This window comes from Amphiprion ocellaris, chromosome 7, assembly GCF_022539595.1.
Source record: "Amphiprion ocellaris isolate individual 3 ecotype Okinawa chromosome 7, ASM2253959v1, whole genome shotgun sequence".
Lineage (NCBI taxonomy): Eukaryota > Metazoa > Chordata > Actinopteri > Pomacentridae > Amphiprion > Amphiprion ocellaris.
Window position 1 is genome coordinate 36,375,287 of NC_072772.1, and position 22,264 is coordinate 36,397,550.

General features: G+C 35.9%; 1 protein-coding gene across 1 annotated transcript in view; it reads right to left on the reverse strand.

Annotated features, from left to right (window-relative positions):
* The window catches only part of timm50 (translocase of inner mitochondrial membrane 50 homolog (S. cerevisiae)), a 60,286-nt gene that overhangs the window by 18,706 nt on the left and 19,316 nt on the right, over positions 1–22,264 (reverse strand). The window contains exons 5-8 of the mRNA XM_055012016.1: positions 7,750–7,808; positions 7,064–7,183; positions 5,895–5,999; positions 5,705–5,803 (exon numbers count right to left, since the gene is read on the reverse strand). Of these exons, the coding sequence (XP_054867991.1) occupies positions 5,705–5,803; positions 5,895–5,999; positions 7,064–7,183; positions 7,750–7,808 (383 nt within the window). The remainder of the gene's footprint in view (positions 1–5,704; positions 5,804–5,894; positions 6,000–7,063; positions 7,184–7,749; positions 7,809–22,264) is intronic.

Below are 22,264 nucleotides of genomic sequence, written 5' to 3' on the forward strand. Positions count from 1 at the left end.
TGAGTTTCTTGTTTGTATTTTGTGCCTTTTTTCTCTGCTTGCAGTTATTATTTTAATGAATTTCTTGTTTTTTTATGGTTAAATCTGTAAATCACTTCAGAAATGAAACATTTTGAATACAGAAAACTGTAAATAAACCTGTAATCTGCTGATTAAACCATAGTGGAAAGTGTGTTTAATGTGTTTTATGTTCCTGAAAATCCTAAAATCTGTCTTTTGTGAGCTTTTTATGAACAACAGATTTACAAACGGCGAGTGAACTATGATGTGATACAGCTGGGAGAGGAAACAAAACCACACAATTAAACTATTAAAAATCCAAAAATATCTGAAAGTATAAAATAAGTAAAGTTTAAAAGATACATTTAGATAAAACCATCTTATTATTTAGGTCTGTATCTGACAGATTTTTAAAAGGTTTTCTGAGAAAATGAAAGCAGATGTGCAGAGTTTAAACTGTATTTTTACCAGTAAATTTGTGTAAATGTGCAAAATATTAGACATTTTTGTTATTTCTATTGTTAGTTTGTTGAAATAAATTGATAAAAAACACACATTAAGAGGTCATTTTTAGCTGAAAATGGTGCACGTTTGGTGGAAAAAGGCCTTATATTAACAATAATCATTATTCTACATTTAGACTGCAGTTTTTTTGTTTTCACTAAAACAAATGACTCCAGATTCTTGTTCTGGGATAATTTAAAGCCTGTTTTCATCTGTTCATTGTCTCCTAAAGTCTCCAGTTTTACAGGAAAACACCAGAAACGAAAGCGAAGTTTGTAGGAGGACAGTTAATCCACTGCTGTGAACAATAAGACGTCTGATCCACTGATGCGGGCCACAGAACAATAGCTGCAGGTTTCTGGAGGCTGAGGAAAGGTCAGTGGGCTGCTAACGAGGAGCTCGTGGTCCTAATTTGTTATTCTAATATCTGTTGAGTGATAAAACAGCTGCTGGAAAACGCTCAGTGTGCTCCGCTGTTGTCGGACTTTAATATAAAATCCAGATTATGTGGAGCAAGGGGCTGAAATTTAAAGTGAACCGTCTTTGTTTTAGCAACAAACAATAACTCGGCTCAGTTTGGAGGTTTAAGCTTAAAAGAAGAGTTGTTACTCCTCTTCTATTCTGAGACAGATGCTAGTAGAATAAAAACAATAATTATTAAAGTGAATCTTCAGGATTTATCATCACATGTGGCTGTTAGAGGACAAAATGTCCAAGTTCCTGAAGATTTCCTGGAGTCCAGTTAAATCCATCATTAAGAAATGGAAGGAAGATGGAACATGAATAAATCTGATTAGAGCAGGACGTCCTCAAGACCTGAGAGACTAGAGAGGGAGGCCACCAAGACTCCTATGACTCCTCTGAAGGAGAAAGAGACAAGGGAGGGAGGCCACCAAGACTCCTATGACTCCTCTGAAGGAGAAAGAGACAAGAGAGGGAGGCCACCAAGACTCCTATGACTCCTCTGAAGGAGTTCCAGCTTCAGACTGTTCATCCAACAACTGTTGTCTGTTCTTCACCAGTCAAAGCTTTATGGAGACAAAGAGAAAGACTCTGATGGAAAAAGCTCCAATTAAATCTGGACTAGAGTTCACCAGAAGACATGTGGAGACTCTGAAGACACCTGGAAGAAGGTTCTTTGGTCTGAGGAGACCAGGATGGAGCTTTATGACCATCAGACTAAATGATATGTTTGACATCATCACAAACACACCATCCCCACTGAGAAGCATGGTGGTGGCAGCATCATGGTGTGAAGCACGGTGGTGGCAGCATCATGATGTGAAGCATGGTGGTGGCAGCATCATGACGTGAAGCACGGTGGTGGCAGCATCATGATGAGAAGCATGGTGGTGGCAGCATCATGATGTGAAGCATGGTGGTGGCAGCATCATGATGAGAAGCATGGTGGTGGCAGCATCATGATGTGAAGCATGGTGGTGGCAGCATCATGATATGAAACATGGTGGTGGCAGCATCATGGTGTGAAGCACGGTGGTGGCAGCATCATGACGTGAAGCACGGTGGTGGCAGCATCATGATGTGAAGCACGGTGGTGGCAGCATCATATATGAAGCATGGTGGTGGCAGCATCATGATATGAAACATGGTGGTGGCAGCATCATGATGTGAAGCATGGTGGTGGCAGCATCATGATGTGAAACATGGTGGTGGCAGCATCATGATGTGAAGCATGGCGGTGGCAGCATCATGATGTGAAGCACGGTGGTGGCAGCATCATGATGTGAAGCATGGTGGTGGCAGCATCATATATGAAGCATGGTGGTGGCAGCATCATGATGTGAAGCATGGTGGTGGCAGCATCATGATGTGAAACATGGTGGTGGCAGCATCATGATGTGAAGCATGGTGGTGGCAGCATCATATATGAAGCATGGTGGTGGCAGCATCATATATGAAGCATGGTGGTGGCAGCATCATGATGTGAAGCATGGTGGTGGCAGCATCATATATGAAGCATGGTGGTGGCAGCATCATGGTGTGAAGCACGGTGGTGGCAGCATCATATATGAAGCATGGTGGTGGCAGCATCATATATGAAGCATGGTGGTGGCAGCATCATATATGAAGCATGGTGGTGGCAGCATCATGATGTGAAGCATGGTGGTGGCAGCATCATATATGAAGCATGGTGGTGGCAGCATCATGATGTGAAGCATGATGGTGGCAGCATCATGATGTGTTCTCTATCTTCTATTTTTTTTTAATCATTTTGTGTCTCTGTCTTTGTTTCATGAATCTAAAAAGTGTTTTTTTCCAATTTTCATCAAATTAGCATCTATTTGAATTCATTTTGTTTTTATTTTAATAGTTTCTGACTCTCTGTGGTTGATTTGTGTCTCTTTTTGGTCTTTTTGTGCGTCTTTATCACCATTTTATGCGTCTTTAAGGTTGTTTTATCTCTGTTTACATTGGTGTTCCATCTTCTAGTGTTCGTTTTGCTCTTTCTGTCACTTTCAATCTATCTGGTTGTTTTTTGAGTCTTTGTGTTTATTTTAAATTTATATTTTATTGGTTTGTGTCTCTTTGTGGTCATTTTGTGTATCTAGTGATCCTTCTGTGTATTTTAAAGGCGTTTTTTACAGCTATCTGCACTGAATTGTCATGTATTTGTGTATATTTTGCATCATTTTCAATCATTTTTTTTCTCATTCTGGTCATTTTGTGTGTCTTTGTGGTAGTTCAGTCTTATTTAATCACCATATAATGGCGATATTGGTGCAGTATTGGTGGTAATACCATTTTGTGGTAATTTTGGACATTTTTTCTGTTTTTTTTTGGCGCCAAATTTGCCACAATTTCACCTGTTTTATGGTAGCTTTGGTCCTTTTCGTGGTAAATTTTGCCGTTTTTGTGGTGATATTCAATGTTTTGGTTGACATATTTCAAAGTTTCAGGAAATATTTCGTTCTTCTGCAAATTTTTTGAGCCGAATTTGAGTTTTTGTCGCAATTTCACCTGTTTTGTGATGACTTTGGATGTTTTTTCTGGCATATTCATATCTTTCAGGATAGTTTTGGCTCTTTTTGGGATGATACTGTTTTTTTTTTGTGGTAATTTTTGTCATTTTTGTCGTAACTTTCCAGTAGTTTGCATCCGTCTTGTATTTTTTTGTGCTCATTTTGCACCTGTTTTAGTCCATTATTAATTCTTTGTGGCCATTTTTTGTGTCTCTGTTGCTATTTTGCATTTATATTTTAATGGTTTGCATCTAATTGTGGTAATTTTGTGCGTCTGGCGGTCCTTTTCTGTGTCTAAAATGTGTTTTTTACGTCTATTTGCACTGAATTATCAGGTATTTGTGTATATTTTCTGTCATTTTTAATGGGCTTTAATCTCTTTCCTGTCATTTTGTGTGTCTTTGTGGTTGTTTTGTCTATGTTTTTTAAATTTTTTTTGTGCTCATTTCCCACCTGTTTTAGTCAGTGTTTGATTTTTTTGTGGTCATTTTGTGTGTCTGGCAGTCCTTTTATGTGTCTAAAATATGTTTTTTTATGGATATCTGCACTGAATTGTCATGTATTTGTGTATATTTTTCACCATTTTCAATCACATTTAATCTCTTTCTGGTCATTTTGTGTGTTATTGCAGTTATTAGTTTTATTTAATCATCATATAATGGCGATATTGGTGCAGTATTGGTGTTTGTTCTGAATAATTTTGTATCTGTGTGGTTTTATTGCTCTGTTTGCATTGGTTTTATATCTGTTTCAGTCTGTTTTTAATCTTTGTGGTCATTTTGCTTTTATTTTTTCAAGTTTCACCTTAATTTCTGACGTGTCAAACGTACAAAGACGTCTGTAAACAAGAAGATCTGACTGTAAATCAACTCTTCTGTGTTTTATTCCAGATTATTTACTGTTTTCCTGCTTCCAGGTTCAGCTTTGTTTTGAATCTAACTGCACGTTTTGCATCATAATCCCCGACGGCGTAAAATGCACAACAGTGTCTTTAATTTGGGGTTTAACAACTTTCTCTGGACTCTCCCTTAGCATATGGAGTGTTCACAACTCTCTCCGGACATCTGGTGCTTTATGGAGAGACGGAGTCTTGGTTCTGGAGAAAGTAGGTTAACCAGATCCTCCAACGGAGACGGAGGACGACGGCAGTTAGAGGGAGGGAGGGAGGGAGGAGGAGGAGGAAGAAGAGGAGGAGGAAGAGAAGGAGGAGGAGGAGGAGGAGAAGAAGGAGGAGGAGGAGGAGGAGGAGGAGGAGGGTTAATGAGGCCTGAGGGGGAGGAGGAGGAGGAGGAGGAGGAGGAGGAGGAGGTGTGTTGTAGTGAGGAGGAATCAATGCTGCAGCAGAAGGCAGAAATGCAGCAAAACACAGGAGGTAAAACACAGAGGCAACAGTTTACAGGAGTTTCTGCAACTTTATTTCTGCTGGAAGCAACTTAAAAATAATATAAACTATTAAACTGTCAAAAAAGATTGCAACAGTTTACAGGTGTTTCTGCAAATTTACTTATGTTAAAGCAATTTTAAAGTCAAAAAAAGGACTCTTTAGTTAGAAAATCTACTTTTAAACACAACATTGTAACATTTACAGCTGTTTCTGCAACTTTAAACTCAAATAAAGGACTAAACTGTCAGAAAATCTACTTTAAAACCAAAGATTGCACCAGTGTATAGGTGTTTCTGCAACTTGAAACTGAAATAAATTACATTTCTGTCAAAAAGTCTACTTTAACGGCAACTTTGATGAGGATTTCTGCAACTTTAAACTAAAATAAAGGACTAAAATGTCAGAAAATCTACTATATAACAAAAAAATGCAACAGTTTACAGGTATTTCTGCAACTTTAACTCTGTAAAAGCAACTTGAAACTGAAAAAAAGACTTAAAACTCAGAGTAGCAACAGTTTTCAGGTTTTTCTGCAACTTTAAACTGAATTAAATAGCAAAACTGTCAGAAAAACTACTTTAAAACAAAAAAACTCAACAGTTTACATGTGTTTCTGGAACTTAGATCTGAGATAAATGACTCTTCTGTCAGAAAATCTACTTTAGCGGCAACTTTGTTGAGTGTTTCTGCAATTTTATTCTGCTGCAGGCAGCTGAAAACTGAAATAAAGACTTAAAACTCAGAGTATCAACAGTTTCCAGGTGTCCTGCTGCCAGCGTCTGAATTCAGCGTCCCAGTGTTGTATGTTGTGTTTAGCGTGTTTCCATGTTCCTACCTTCACGTGATGGCCCTCCATGTAGCGTGTTGCGTCTCTGAAGAGGCGATACATGACGAAGCCCTGAGGGTCGATGCTGTCGATCAGAGGATACGCCGTCTGGGACAAACACAGAACGCTTCCATGAAACAGCTGGACCTAGACAGGATCTGATCAGAGTTATCGATCAGGGTTATTGATGGTTCCTCACCATGCCGGTCTCTGCCGTGAAGATGACGATCTCGTAGAGCGGAGCCAGCTGCTGGAACAGATAGTCGATACCTGGACGCTTCTTAAAGCGCCAGCCTGTCGACAACTGCAACAAAAACAGCAGATAGACACCACAGAAATCACATTTAGATTCTATTCTATACATCACATTTGGATTCCATAAATCACATTTAGATTCTATAAATCACATTTAGATTCTATAAATCACATTTAGATTCTATAAATCACATTTAGATTCTATAAATCACATTTGGATTCTATAAATCACATTTAGATTCTATAAATCACATTTAGATTCTATACATCACATTTAGATTCTATAAATCACATTTAGATTCTATAAATCACATTTAGATTCTATAAATCACATTTAGATTCTATACATCACATTTGGATTCTATAAATCACATTTAGATTCTATAAATCACGTTTGGATTCTATAAATCACGTTTAGATTCTATAAATCACGTTTGGATTCTGTAAATCAAATCTGGATTCTATAAATCACATTTAGATTCTATAAATCACATTTAGATTCTATACATCACATTTGGATTCTATAAATCACATTTGGATTCTATAAATCACATTTAGAGTCTATAAATCACATTTAGATTCTATAAATCACATTTAGATTCTATAAATCACATTTGGATTCTATAAATCACATTTAGATTCTATAAATCACATTTAGATTCTATACATCACATTTGGATTCTATAAATCACATTTAGATTGTCAATCTACATAATTTTGAGTCACTATGGTCCCAACATGAGTCTATGTGGACCAGTTTTAGGTAATTCGTGACCATTGTTGCTAATTTTGGTGAAGTTTCAAGTCATTTAGGACAAATTATGAATTATTTTGGTCATATCTTAGATCAATTTGGATAAATTATTAGTAATTCTGGACACATTTTGAGTCATTCTGAACATTTCCGAGTCATTTTGGACCAAATGTGAGTGTATTTGGACCAGTTTTAAGTCATTTATGACAATTTCTGCAGATTTTGGTAAAGTTTCAATTCAAGTCTAAATGACAAAGCGTCACTTTAACAGCAAAATCACTCATTTTCTGTCTATTCTCTGCTAAAATTTGTGCTCTAAAATCGTGTTTGTGGAGCTTCAGGGTGTTTTCCGGACGTACCGACCACTCCGGGTGCAGCAGGACGTCAGTGAGCTCCAGGACCAGAGTGTAGGGCGGCTGGTAGTACGGTTCCTTCAGCGGGTCGGGGAGCAGCTTCGGGCTCGTCGGCTCGATTATCATCTGAAAACACAAACCAGAAGTCATCCAGAAACTCGGAAAACCCGGCTCGAGTTTCTTTTTTTTAAATTAATGCTGAATATTACACCAAAAAAACTGCATGTGTTTATTTTTTCCTCCTAAAGGCGCCAGAATCTGCTCAAATTACAGCTCCAAAAATCCCAAACAGGAACAAAAGGCAGATTAATAACTGGAAGCGTTGCAGGAAAATCCAGATCTGAAGCCTGCAGGCGGCAGAAGAAACGAGGTTTTTACCGTCATCGCTGAGAGTTAAAAATTAAACGAGAGAAAATGAGTTTCGAGTGACTCAGCGTTTCAGTCAGTGACACCGAAAGTGAAAGTGAAAGCAGGAAAAAGAAGGAAAACGCTGACTTAAAAGCCAAAAACAGGAAGAAACTAACAGGGTTTTATTTATAACTCGTGACAGAAAAACTCCAACTTCTGCACACAGAAATAAAATCTATGAACTAAACAGTTTTATTTAAGTGAATGCACATTTATGGGGATAATAAAGAACTTTTCTGCTGTTTTGGGGTGAAATAAATGGAATTATTCGTCTTTTAACTCACCTGTCTGTAGTCTTGAAAGTATTTGTACGTCCTTTTCAACTGTTGGAGGACCGGAGGGTCTAAAAGGAACAACAAAAACAACACAAATGTTTAAGCAAAGTCAAGAAAAAGTCTCAGAAGACGATTTACAGTGAGATTTAAACGACGTGTTCATCATCTGAGCCACAAAAGCTCCTTTATTTAGTTAAAAAAAAATCATCAAAATGACACCATTTATGAGCCAGAAACTGTAAAAACAGAAATAATCATCACGTTTCCAACTTTCCGACGGTCCCTGAAGGTGTCAGAGGTAATAACCAAATCTAATTGACATCAAAATCAATCAAAAATTCCCCAAAAAATAAATCGTTTGCGCTAAACAGACTCTGCAAAAAACAAAAAACTCAGAGTTTCTTGCTGCATTCGTGAAGCCATGAATGACTCAACTGAGACCAACAGCCACGTGGAGAAAATTCTAAGAGTTTTCAGGTTGAACTGCAGGCAGTGTTTCCACAGAGAGGAAAATGAAACCAACTGGATCAAGAAAATAAATGCAGCACGGCTCAGAAACAGTGAACATGGAAGTAATTACGTCCCAAAAGACTCAGAATTTCTCCAAAATGACAATAACTCGTCTAAAATGACCCAAGATGTGACGAAAATCGCTTAAATGTGTGCAAAATAATCAAAAAACTACCAAAAATGACTCAAAAATTGTCTAAAATCACTGAAAAGATCAATTAAATGGACTCAAAACTAGTCAAAAATGGATAAAAAAAATTTACACAAAGTTGTCCAAAATGACACCAACTTGAAACTAAAAGCTACTGGATGAATAAAATAAATGTAGCTCAGCTCAGAAACAGTGAACAGAGCAGCTAGTTGTTGGAGATACATTCAGCATGGTGAAACATCTTTCTATTGTCTATTCTGTTGTCATTTTAAACTAAATTTTAGTCATTCTGAACCAGTTTAAAGTAATAATGGAGAGTTTTCAAGTTATTTAGGACGATTCTTATGTACGAGTTTTGAGTCATTTTTGAGATTATTTGTGGTTTTGGACAAAATTTTTGTACATTTTGGACAATTATGTATTATTTTGGGCAAGTTTTAGGTTATTTTAGACGTTTGAGTTATTTTAGACAGTTTTGAGGTGTTTTAGACAATTAGTGAGTGAAGTGCAGCATAGCTCAGAAACAGTGAACAGAGTAACAGGTTGTTGGAGATACATTCAGCATGGTGAAACATCTTTCTACTGATGATGAACAGAGGAGAGAGAAAAAGTCTGGAGAAGCTGGACTAAAAATGGTCTATAATGACTCAAAATTGGTATTTTAAAGACGTTTACAGACATTTTGAACTAGTTTCAGGTTATTTTGGGCAATTTATAAGTAGGTTAAGACAAATTTTGAGTCATTTTGGACATTTTTTGTTACTTTAGACAAGTTTGAGGTTATTTTAGACTAATTTTGAGCCATTTTGGACAGTATTTGAGGTGTTTTGGATGATTCATGAGTAAGTTTGGACAAGTTTTGAGTTATTTTAGACTGACAGTAAAGTGTAGCTCGGCTCAGAAACAGTGAACAGAGCAGCAAGTTGTTGGAGATCCATTCAGCATGGTGAAACATCTTTCTACTGATGATGAACAGAGTAGAGAGGAAAAGTCTGAAAAAATAGAAATAGTCATGTTCAAAGTGGCTCAAAAATTTTCCAAAATGAGTTAAATTTGTCCAAAACAACTCATTTTTTGTGTTAAATCACTTTAATTGGTTCACAATGACTAAAAACATGGACGAGATTATTTTAACTGGTCCAAATTACTTGAAAAAAAAAAGCTCAAAATGCCTCAAAACTGTTTCAAAATGGTTTAAAGTTGGTCCAAAATTATTTTTAAATGGTCAGAATGACTGACAATTTATCCAAAATGATCACGAGAGGAAAATAAAAGCTACTGGATGAATAAAATAAATGCAGCTCGGCTCAGAAACAGTGAACAGAGCAGCAAGTTGTTGGAGATAAATTCAGCATGGTGAAACATCTTCTACAGATGATGAACAGAGACTCAAAACTGGACTAAAATTCTCTAAAATGAATCAAATTGTCCATAATGACTCGAAAATGGTCATTTTAAACACATTTTGAGTCATTTTGAACTAGTTTTAGGTCGTGTCGGACAGTTTTCAAGTTGTTTTAGACCATTTTTGAGTCTTTTTTGGACAATTTTATGTTATTTTGCCAAAGTTTTAGGCTACTTTAGACAGATTTTTAGCTATTTTAGACAGTTTTTGAGGTGTTTTCGACGATTCATAAGTAGGTTTGGTTAATTTTTCTTTGGATAAGTTTTAAAGTTGGTTAAGGTTCTTAGTCATTGTGGACAGTTTTTGAGTCATTTTGAATAATTTTAGACTGACAGTGAATGTGACGTTTCCATTTTTCCCGTGTTGGTAACGTGTCAACACTTGGAATCATGTTAGAAATGCTGATTTGAGTGAAAAATGATCCACAGTAGGGCTGGGCGATATGGCCTAAAAAAAAAAATCTCAGATTTTTTCACAAAAAATCCCGATTCACGATTTATCCGATTTTTTTTTTTTTTTTTTTTACCCCCTACCTATTCTCAGCACCCCGGAGTCCAGTCTACTCTATGCAAATAAGCTGCAGCCCTCTCCAGGTAAACACACCTGATCGCAGCTGGAAATGCGCTGCATGTGGCATGCTGGTCCGATTGCGGTACGTTTCCCGCAGTGATCAGGTGTGTTTACCTGGAGAGGGCTGCAGCTTATTTGCATAAAGTAGACTGACTTCTACTTCAGTGGTTCCCAACCTGTGTGGCTTGGAGCCCCTCCTATAAGCTGCACCCAGCCCCAGCGCCCCACCCACCACCACCACCACCACATAAGTACACTACAAAACATAAGAGGGAAGTTATTGAATTGTATTACTAATAGAAAATTCCCTAAAATTATGAAAAAAAAAAAAATTTAATATCAAACCAAGAGTTGTAGTATGAGCAGCAGGAGTCAGTTGCTGGCTGCAGTAAATTTGTTGAATATTTGTGTCTCTTCGCTGTTTGCAGCGGTTTTGCATTTTGCAGATGGTTCCTGTTCACTCGTTCACAGCCAGCTGCTCATAGACACCAATGTTATTTCTGCAGATACTTTTGATTAAACTGGGCTTGTAGCATATTGTCTACCTTATAACGATGGAAAACAGGCATCGTTTATGTTTAGACAACGTATATTTAATGAGTTATTGATGCCGGAAGTCCGAATTTGTGAATATCTTTCCGACTTTACCAAACTGTGTTTTATTTCCTGACGTCGCCGTAATTCGCTGGTTTCATGCTGTCATTTACGAGCATTTCATTACAAATAACATAATTCTGTCTTGTCCTTTAATAAAACCAAATTTAAGGTAACTCTCGAAGTATAGCCGGAGTTTTTAGATACTGATGAATCTTCCCCCGTTTTGCGTTTTGCAGACACCGTTTCCGTCAGTAATTTTCTAACTGTAACACAAACTAATGAAGGGGGATGAACTAGAGCCAACCTGAAGAAAGACCAAATAAATGTGTTTTTAAAATGTTTTATAAGTAGACTTGTGATGACACAGCGAGTCTGTTACTCTGATCTTATCCAGAATGTAAAAATCTATTTTATATAACATCACAGCCTCAGAGCAGACAAAGCGGACCCCAGGTTGAGAACCACTGTTCTACTTTATGCAAATTACATGCAGCGTATGGAGATCCCACGCATCGTGAAACTGTCCTCAAACTTCTAAACTAAGCGTCGGTGACATAAAACGAGGACAGATTCAGCTGCTGCAGATTATTTCTCGCTTCAAATGCTTTCAGAAATACTTTTCGCTGACGTGTTTTTTGAAATAAAAGGGAAAGTTTGCGGCCGAGCCGCTGTGTTTATCCGACTTGTCTGCAGGACTGTCCAGCTGAAAGCTCGGTCATGTGACCACGTAGCAGCCTGCTGTTGGTCAGCGCTGTCATGTGTCATGTGCGTTGCCGTGCGGGAAAATAGCATCTAGTGGACACGTGCCTTTAGATCTGCACCACTCGCCGCCATGTTGTTTGTGTATCAAGCGTGGGGGGGAGGGGGGAGCACTCTGAACTACGGGAGCCCAGCGGGAAGGCGTTGGTGGCGCATGTTGATGAGAAAATCGATTTTCATTAAAACAAATGGACATTAAGTACAAAGTCGATTTAATCGATAAAATCGATTTATCACCCAGCCCTAATCCACAGCAAGTAAGAATGAGACAAAAACACCCAGAAACTGCTCAGAGTTCAGAGGGTTAAAGCTGAAAAAGCTCTGACAACAGCTGAAGAATAAACAGATCAAAGATGAGACGGTGACGGATGAAAACGATAACAGCTGTAGTTCTAATGACTCCTAAAAACTACAACTCCCTGATGAGACGCCAGGAAGCGTCATCCAGCCCCCAAACAGCTGATAAGATCAGAGCAGCAACATGAGTCTGTCTGGGGCTGAAAACACAAATAATATTAAATAAACAGGTTTCTGATGGCGCTTATAGAAGATGAGGAAAATAGGAAGCAGATAGTTTTTATTACAGAACACAAAAAACATCTAAAAACTGAATCTACTGCTTTATGAGGAGCAGAAAAAAGAGTTATTAAGGATAAAACACTCAGACTGTGTCGCTATATTAAATAAAATGTGCAAAAAAAGGAATCTGGCAGCAAGTTTGACAGAAAAAACATTAAAAAATGATGGAAAATTGTAACTTTAACAACTCACAAAATGTGTAAAAATACGTTTAATGTCAATATTTTCCTGATATTAATATAAAGCAACAGTTTAAAAATGTATTTACCATTTTTAATTCATGATATTTATATTCCGTCTTCCAAAAATGGCAAATATCTGTACAATAACATATATTTAGCTGATTTAAATACAGTAAAAAGAGTAATTTTATGATCAAACAGTGAATCAGAGCAAATTACTATTTACAGGAATACAGACTTTTTACACAGGTTAAGGTTTTTTGAGTTGTTATTTTTAAAAACAGCAAATGTGCAAATTTATATTTCTTTCTATGATTTTATCTAAAAAAAAATTTCTATAGAAAATTATCTAGAATTTTTTGAATCCTTAATATAAAGTTTCTCTTTCACAAATCAGCAAATATCAATAAAAAATAAAGAAAAAATTGAAAAAAATTCCCTGATTTAAATACAGTAAAAATACAGTCAAATTCTATAAAGAATTAATCACATTTTACTTTGCAAAATATTTTACCAGTGAAATGTTCAGCATTTTGTGCATATATTTAATTATTTATATTTGCTCACTGGCTTTTTTTTAAACAGTTACATTTATATTTCTTTCTGTGGTTTTACAAAAAAAAATCTACAAAAAAAATTCTAATTTTTTTAATCCCTAGTATACATAATTTTTCTTTCAAATATCAGCAAATATCAGTAAATAAATAAATGAAAATAAATAAAAATAAAAATTATAAATAAATAAAGAAGGGCTTTTTACATTTAAATACAGTCTAAAAAATACAGTCAAATTCTATAAAGAATTAATCACAAAGTACTTTTCAAAATATTATAATATTGTGCATATATTTAATTATTTACATCCGCTCACTGACAATTTTTTTGTTTAATTTTTTTTAAAACAGCCAATGTGCAAATTTATACTTCTTTCTAGGATTTTATTAATAAAGATCTACAAAAAATATTTTAAATTTTTTGATCCCTACTCCACATGATCTTTCTTTCAAATAGCACAAAATATCTGTTAAATAAAAATAGACAAATAAATAAAATCACGCATTTTTCCTGATTTAAATACAGTAAAAAAAAAGTCAAATTCAATAAAGAATTAATCACAATTTACTTTTCAAAATACTTTTTTTTCTGTGATTTTATTGTTTATTATCTGTAAGATGTTTGGTGTTTTGTGCGAGTATTTAACTATTTCCCCTGTTGTCATTGGATTTTTTTTTTTATTAAAACAGGTAACGTGCAAATTTATACTTCTTTCTGTGATTTTACTAAAGAAGACCTAATCCATAGTACACATAATTTTTCTTTCGAAAATCAGCAAATATCAGTTAAAAATAAATAAAGAAAAACAGATAAAAATTTAAAAAAAGCTTTTTTCTGATTTAAATACAGGTCTAAAAAAACAGACAAATTCTATAAAAATTTAATCACATAGTACTTTTCAAAATATTTTTTTCTGTGATTTTACTACTTATTATCTGTAAAATATTTACAGTATTTTGTGCACGTATTTAATTATTTACCATCCGCTCACTGACTATTTGTTTTTGTTTAATTTTTTTTAAACAGTCAACGTGCAAATTTATACTTCTTTCTATGATTTTGCTAAAAAAAAGCTTCAGTTTTTTAATTGCTAGTATACATAATTTTTCTTTCAAATAGCAGCAAATATTTGTTAAATAAAAACAGATAAATAAATAAAATTGAGAATTTTTCCTGATTTAAATACTGTCAAAAAACAAAAGTCAAATTCTATAAAGAATTAATGAGAATTTACTGATAAAACAGGGAAAATTACACTAAAAGGTTTTAAAAACTGGAGCAAATAATATCCAGGGTTATTTTCTGCATGTATTTAATTATTTCCTAGTTGCTCGCTGACTTTCACCTGATTGGTCGGACTGATGACAGATGATTATCACCATGGCGACCAGAGGAGTCACCTGGTCGGACCTGCAGCCTCTGAGCTGACCAATAACGGGGAGATCAGATGATGCTGCCGCCGCCGTGCCGCCACCACGCCCAGCGAGTAAGCGCTAATAATAAAGACTCCATTTCCCATGAGGCCGCGGGGCTCATTACTGCTAATGGACACCCAATAATGAGCGGCTCCGCCTGTTAACAGGCGGCTCCCCGGGGACTCAATCCCCCAGAGTTCAGTGCAGCGTGCTGAAGCAGGAAGCCATCTGCCAACGCTTCTGCACACGTGCAGACCGTAAACAAATGGAAAGGGGGCGGAGCCAGAAAACAAACAGAGAAGCAGCAAATTTATCCTTTAAACGTCTTAATCTGTCTGGTAGAAGTGAAGAAAAACTGAATTTTAAAGATAAAAATGTCGACATCTAAAAACCGCCACAAAACGGTTATTTATTAATATATTTTCAACTTTAACGGAGTTATATTTTTAAAAATACAACATTAATCCTGATCAAAACCACCAAATGTTCATTACTTTAAGAATTTAACCTTTTAAAAGCCACTTTCTTTACATGATCTGTTTTTTTTACTAGTTTCGGTCACATTTCAAGTCATTTGTGATGATTTTTGTTACTTATGGTCAAGTTTTAAGTGATTTAGGACAAATTATTAACAATTTTAGACACATTTCAGGTCATTCTGCGCAATTTTGAGTCACTCTGTCCCAAAAATAAGTCTATTTGGACCAGTTTTAGGTCATTTGTGACAATTTTTACTAATTTTGTTAAAGTTTTAAGTCGTTTTGGACAAATTATTCGGAATTTTAAACAGGTTTCAAGTCAATCTACACAAATAGACTCACATTGGACCAAATGTGAGTCTATTTGGATCAGTTTCAAGTCATTTATGACCATTTTTTCTCAATCTGGTCAAGTTTTCAGTCAATTTGGACAAATTTTGAGTAATACTGGACCAAATCTGAGTCTATATGGACCAATATAGACCATTTGTGACCAATTTTTTCAAATTATGGTCAAGTTTCTAGTCACATAGGATTAACTATGAGCAAATTTGGACACATTTCAAGTCATTCTACACAATTATTTGTTAATTATGGTCAAGTTTCTAGTCATTTAGGATAAATTATTAGTAATTTTAGACACATTTCAAGTCAATCTATACATTTTTGAGTAATTTTGGACCAAATATAAGTAGATTTGGACCAATTTAAAGTACTTTATGACCATAGTTTGCTAATTTTGGTCCAGTTTCAAATTAATTTGGACAAATTCGGAGTGATTTTAGACCAAACATAAGTCTATTTGGACCAGTTTTAAGTCATTTGTGACCATTTTTGCTAATTATGGTCAAGTTTCTAGTCATTTAGGATACATTATTAGTAATTTGGACACCTTTCAATTAGATATACACATTTTTGAGTCATTTTGGACCAAATGTGAGTCTATGTGGACCAGTTTTAAATCATTTAGGACAAATTTTACTCATTTTGATCAAGCTTCTAGTAATGTCGGACAAATTATGAATAATTTTAATCAAGTTTCAAGGCATTTACAATCATTTTTATGAGTTTTGGTCAACTTTCAAGTCAATTTGGATGAATTATTCATAATTTTAAACACGTTTAAAGTCAATCCGCACAATTTTGTCACTTTGGACCAAACGTGAGTCATTTTGGACCAGTTTTAAGTCATTTGTGACCATTTTTTTGCTAATTTTGATTAGGTTTCACGTCATTTTGGACAAATTTTTGCCAATTATGGCCAAGTTTGTAGTCATTTAGGATAAATTATTATCCAATCCAATCCATCTGTATTTGTAGAGCACTTTTAACAACCACTGATTGAGCCAAAGTGCTGTACATACATGTACACAGAAAAAGGCAAATAAAATAAAAACAAATAAAATACAAAACTAAATCAGTCATTTTGGACCAGTTTCAAGTCATTTGTGATCATTTTCACTCATTTCAATCAAGTTTCTGGTAATGTAGGACAAATAATGAATAATTTTGACCAAGATTCAAGGCATTTAGAATATCTTGTACCAGTTTTGGACAAGTTTTAGGTCATTTAGGAAAAATTGTTAGTAATTTTGGCCCAACTTTGAGTCTATTTAGACCAGTTTCAAGTCATTTGTGTCCATTTTTACTCATTTTGATCAAGTTTCAAGTCATTTTGGACAAATTTCTAAATCATTTCACAAAAGTTTCAAGACATTTAGAATAATTTTTACTAGTTTTGGTCAAGTTTTAAGTCAATCTGAAAAAAATATGGGTCACATTAAACAGGTTTCAAGTCATTTTGGACAAATTGAGTCACTTTGGATCAAATGTGAATCTATTTGGACCAGTTTTGGGTCATTTGTGACCATTTTCAAGTAATTTGTGTCCATTCTTACTCATTTTGATCAAGTTTCTAGTACTGTTTGACAAATGATGAGTAATTTTAATCATTTTTACCATCATTTTTACCAGTTTTGGTCAAGTTTTAAGTCAATTTGGATGAATTATGAGTCACTCTGGACCAAACGTAAGTGTACTTAGACCAGTTACAAGTCATTTGCGACCATTTTTGCCAATTCTTGTCAAGTTTCAAGTCATTTTGGACAAACTACCATATGAGGACAAAATGAGGAAGACGATGTTTAACCTGCAGCAGCCTGACGTCAGCCGGTCAGTAATCTGTGGTGTGTTGTTGTCTGTTGTGTTGCCATGACGTCAGCTGGTCAGAATGTGTAGATGTGTTCTATCGGGGGGAGGGTTAGCGTAGCCGTTATGATGCTAATGGGGGATGATGTGTGATGATGGGGGAGGAGTCGACAGGCAGGATGTTTAACCTCGTCCACCACTGGAAGCTTTCACAACTTTCCTGTCTGCTCTAGAACTGGTTTCACTGGTTTATAGAGCTCCTACTGGTCTTGGTTCTGCTTAAACCCACTAACTCTCCAGAACCTTCCAGAACCCTCCAGAACCTTCATCTTCTGGTTGTCGTATTCAGCTAAACCAAACATTATGATTATTACCATCTTTAAAAACAGATTTTATTCATTTGTATGTCTGTATTGTTTTATATTTTTCCATTGAATTTTATTCTATATAACCTTTAATCACTTTTTTTAAAATATATTTTTATATTTGCTTTAATAAATGTTGACTGATCCTGTTGTTTGTGTCTTTCTGTCACCATTTTAGGACTCTTGGTGTTGGTTTTAAGTGATTTTATGCATCTTTCTGGTCGTTTTGTCTTTGTATTTTTCTTTCTGGTCATTTTGTGTGTTTTTACGGTCATTTTGTTTTGTGTTCATTTTGCACCTCACTGTTGCTGGTTGTGTCTCTTTGTGTTTGTTTTTAGTGGCTTTAATCTCATTCTAGCCATTTGTGTGTCTTTAGTCTTTGTTTAGGATCAGATTTTCATTGGTTTGTGTTTCAACTTGCGTCTTTTTGTGCGTCTTTGTAGGTGTTTGTGTCTTTCTGTCACCATTTTGTGACTCTTGGTGTTGGTTTTGAGTAATTTTTTGCATCTTTGCAATCATTTTGTCTTTGGATTGGTTTAGTATCTTCATTAATCAGTTTCTGGTCATTTTCCATCTCTCTTAACTGGTTTGTGTATGTGTGTGTTTGTTTTTAGTGACTTTAATCTCATTCTAGTCATTTGTGTGTCTTTAGTCTTTCAGATTTTCATTGGTTTGTGTCTTAATTTGCGTCTTTTCGTGTGTCTTTGTAGTTGTGTCTCCTTGTCACCATTTTGTGACTCTTGGTGTTGGGTGTGAGTAGGTATGTGCATCTTTCTGGTCATTTTGTCTTTATTTGCGTTGGTTTTGCATCCGTTTGTGTTCATTTTGCTTCTCTCTTAGTCAGTTTTAATCTCCTTCTGATGATTTTATGGCCATTTTGCTTTTATTTGTGTTCATTTTGCTTCTCTTTTAGTCAGTTTTAATCACCTTCTGGTGATTTTACGGTCATTGTGCCTTTATTTGTGTTCATTTTGCAGACCCAAACACAAGTTTTGAACTTCTACAGAAGCAGTAAAAAAATCTCAAACCTAATTTAATTCATGGTGGATTTAATGAGTCCACACTGGTGTAAAATGAACTTTAAAGCTGCAGATTTGTGGCTGTTTCATTGTGAAATATTTGGGATTCCTGCTGGTCACGTGCCGCTTCGTCCTCGTCTTTCATCTCTCCAACGGTCTTCCTTTCATAGTCAATGTCAGCTCTTTGTCCCGGAGGCCTCGCTCCGTCGAGCTGTCCTCCTCCAGGCTGACCTGGGTGGGCCGATGTGGGCCGATGTGGGCCAAACAACCTGGAGCCGATGTAAACAGAGCTGGGGTCGACGGTTTACCGGCTGTTCATTGGTTTAAACGGGTTTACCTGCATTACGCTCCAATCAGAGATGAACAAACGTTAAACCAAACAAACGGAACTAAATAAAAGCTCCAAGCTGCAGATGCAGTTTCTTTAATTAAATAAATCACTGTAGCCCGGTTGTTTACCGCCGAAGTTACAGCTGCAAATATTCACACAATTTCCTGATGATTTCATGTGTTTGCAAGGACTTGTGTGTTTTCGTTGTGATTTTACGCCTTTTTGCAGAGGTTTTGCATCTTTTCATGATAATTTTGCATGTTTTAATGGTCATTTTGCATCTCTTCATGGTGATTTCATGTCTTTTTGTGGTGACTTTACATCTTTTTGTGGTGATTTTAGGTCTTTTTGTAGTGATTTTGTGTCTGTGGTGATTTTAGGTCTATTTGTGCTGATTTTATGTCTTTTTGTGGTGATTTTAGGTCTTTTTGTGGTGATTTTACATCCTTTTGTGGTGATTTTAGGTCTTTTTGTGGTGATTTTGTGTCTGTGGTGATTTTAGGTCTATTTGTGCTGATTTTATGTCTTTTTGTGGTGATTTTACATGTTTTTGTGTTGATTTCATGTCTTTTTTTGGTGATTTTGCATCTTTTTGTGGTGATTTTATGTCTTTTTTTGGTGATTTTGCATCTTTTTGTGGTGATTTTATGGCTTTTTGTGGTGATTTTACATCTTTTTGTGGTGATTTTAGATCTTTTTGTGGTAATTTCATGTCTTTTTGTGGTGATTTTACATCTTATTGTGGTGATTTTAGGGCTTTTTGTGGTGATTTCATGTCTTTTTGTGGTGACTACGTGTTTTTGTGTTGATTTCATGTCTTTTTGTGGTGATTTTGCGTCTTTTCGTGATGATTTTTTTCTTTTCATTATAATTCTTGCATATTTTAATAGTCACTTTGCATCTTTTTGTGGTGATTTTGTGTCTTTTCTTGATGACTTGTGTGTTTTTGTTGTGATCTTATGCAATTTTGTGGTAATTTTACATCCTTTGCACAAATTCTGCATCTTTTAGCGGTGGTTTTGCTCATTTTATGTGATTTTGCATCTTTTTTGTGAAAGATTCACATCTTTTTTGGTGGTTTTGTGTCTTTCATGATAATTCTTGCATGTTTCAATGATGGTTTTGCATGTTTTTGTGGTGAGTTTGAATCTTTTCGTGATGACATGGGCATTTTTGTGGTGATTTCACATCTTTATTTGTGATTTTGCATCTTTTGTGGACGTTTCACACTATCTTGTGGTGGTTTTGCTCATTTTTATGCAATGGTTTTACTTCTTTTTGTGGTGGTTTTGCCTCTTTTGTGGTAATTTCACATCTTTTTTTGCAATTTTGCATTTTATTGTGGTGTTTTTGTGATAATTCTGCACCTTTTTGGTGATTTTGTGTCTTTTCATGATGATTTGTGTGTTTCTGTCATGATTTTACACCATTTTGTGGTAATTTAACATCTTTTTTTGCAATTTTGCATTTTATTGTGCAGGGATGAGAATGACAAATGGAAAAAAACTCGGAAAATGTCTGCCGAAGCCCCCCCCCAATGCACGTTGCAAAGCGCGTTGCAATGCGCGTTGCAATGCGCGTTGCCGAAAGATGTCGGCGGCGGGATGGCCATCACGGCGGGCGGCCATCACAAGCCTCGGCTCGCGACGCGTCGGCCGGCCGGCCGCTTGCCTACCCCCCTACAATTTTCTCAACGGATTTACACGATTCACAAAAACTATACTTTCGGCGGAAAAAAACTCGGAATTCCGCGGATCCGCGGAAAATTCTCATCCCTGATTGTGGTGTTTTTGTGATAATTCTGCACCTTTTTGGTGATTTTGTGTCTTTTCATGATGATTTGTGTGTTTCTGTCATGATTTTACACCATTTTGTGGTAATTTCACATCTTTTGTACAAATTTTGCATCTTTGAGCGGTGGTTTTGGTCATTTTATGTGATGATTTTGCATCTTTTTGTGAAAGATACATCTTTTTGGTGGTTTTGTGTCTTTTCATGATCCTTCTTTCATGTTTTAATGATAGTTTTGCATGTTATTGTGGCAAGTTCGAGTCTTTCCACAGGTGATTTCACATCTTTTACTTGTGATTTTGCATCTTTTTGCGGAAGTTTCACATCATCTTGTGGTGGCAGCTTCCTGGGAATCGAACCATCAACGCTGCACCACAACAACATGTTCTCTGTGGATCACAACAAGCTGTAAAGACTGAAATGTGCAGCCTGTCTGGGTTTTATTTCTGCCTTTTGATGGCAGGCCTGTTCGCAGATGTTCTCTCACGTCGTAAACACCAAGACGAAATAAACAGGAATGCTGTGGAAATGTTGACTGTTTGTGATCTGAAACATCTCCCAGCCCAGTCAGATGGCAAAGTGACTGGCAGAGGCTGAAAACGCCCCGTTTAACTGAGCTTCTTTCAGCTATAGGCCCAATTTCAAACCCTTTGTTGGCTTCTTAAAAGACCGACTGATTAATTTGATCAGGTCAGCGATCTATAACTTCATCTGGAAACAGAATCAAAGAGCTTTTACAGCCGCTGCCAATAAAACTGATTGGAAAAGATGAGCCACTCCTGACTGTGGTGGGAAAACAGGTCCTTTCAGGGTGGCAAGAAGACGACAACAAAGAAAAGAAAGGCAGAGGGAGGAGAAAACAGCAGCATGGAGGACTGAAGGAGGGAGGAGCTGAAGGAAATAAGAAGGAAAACAGAAAGAGGAGGTTAGAGATGTGGAGCAGAGGGGAAAAGGTTAACGCAGAAAAAGCACAGGGTGACAAAAAACAACTACAAAACAACCACAAGGAGACTAAAGACAACCAGAGAGATGCAAAACCACCACAAAACGACCACAAGGAGATGCAAAACCACCATAAAGAGACACAAAATGATTATAGTGAGCCAAAACAACCAAAGAAGAGACACAAAACTACCACAAGGAGATACAAAAACATCACAAAGCAAAAAAAAACAAACACAAGGAAACAAAAAATGACCACAGAGACAGAAAATGACCACAAAAACAACCATAGACAGATGGAAAACCAGCACTGAAAGACAAAAAAGAGCCACAAAATGATTGCAAAGAGACACAAAACCACCACAAAGACACCAAAATCACTACAATGAGAGGAAAACAGCCACAAAGAGATGCAACATCATCACAAGAAAACACAAAACCACCACTGAAAGACAAAAAAAACACCAAAAAGAGACATGAAATGATCACAATGAGACTAAAAAAAAAAAAAGAGTATATAAATCAGCAACTTTTTATTTATTTGTTTTATTTTTATTTTTTACTGTATTTAAATCAGCATTTTTAAAATTTATTTTATTTTAGTTTTTTACTGTATTTAAATGAGCACATTTTTTATTTGCTTTATTTTAATTTTTTACTGTATTTAAATCAGCAGTTTTTTAAATTATTTGTTTTATTTTCAATTTATTTTTTACTGTGTTTAAA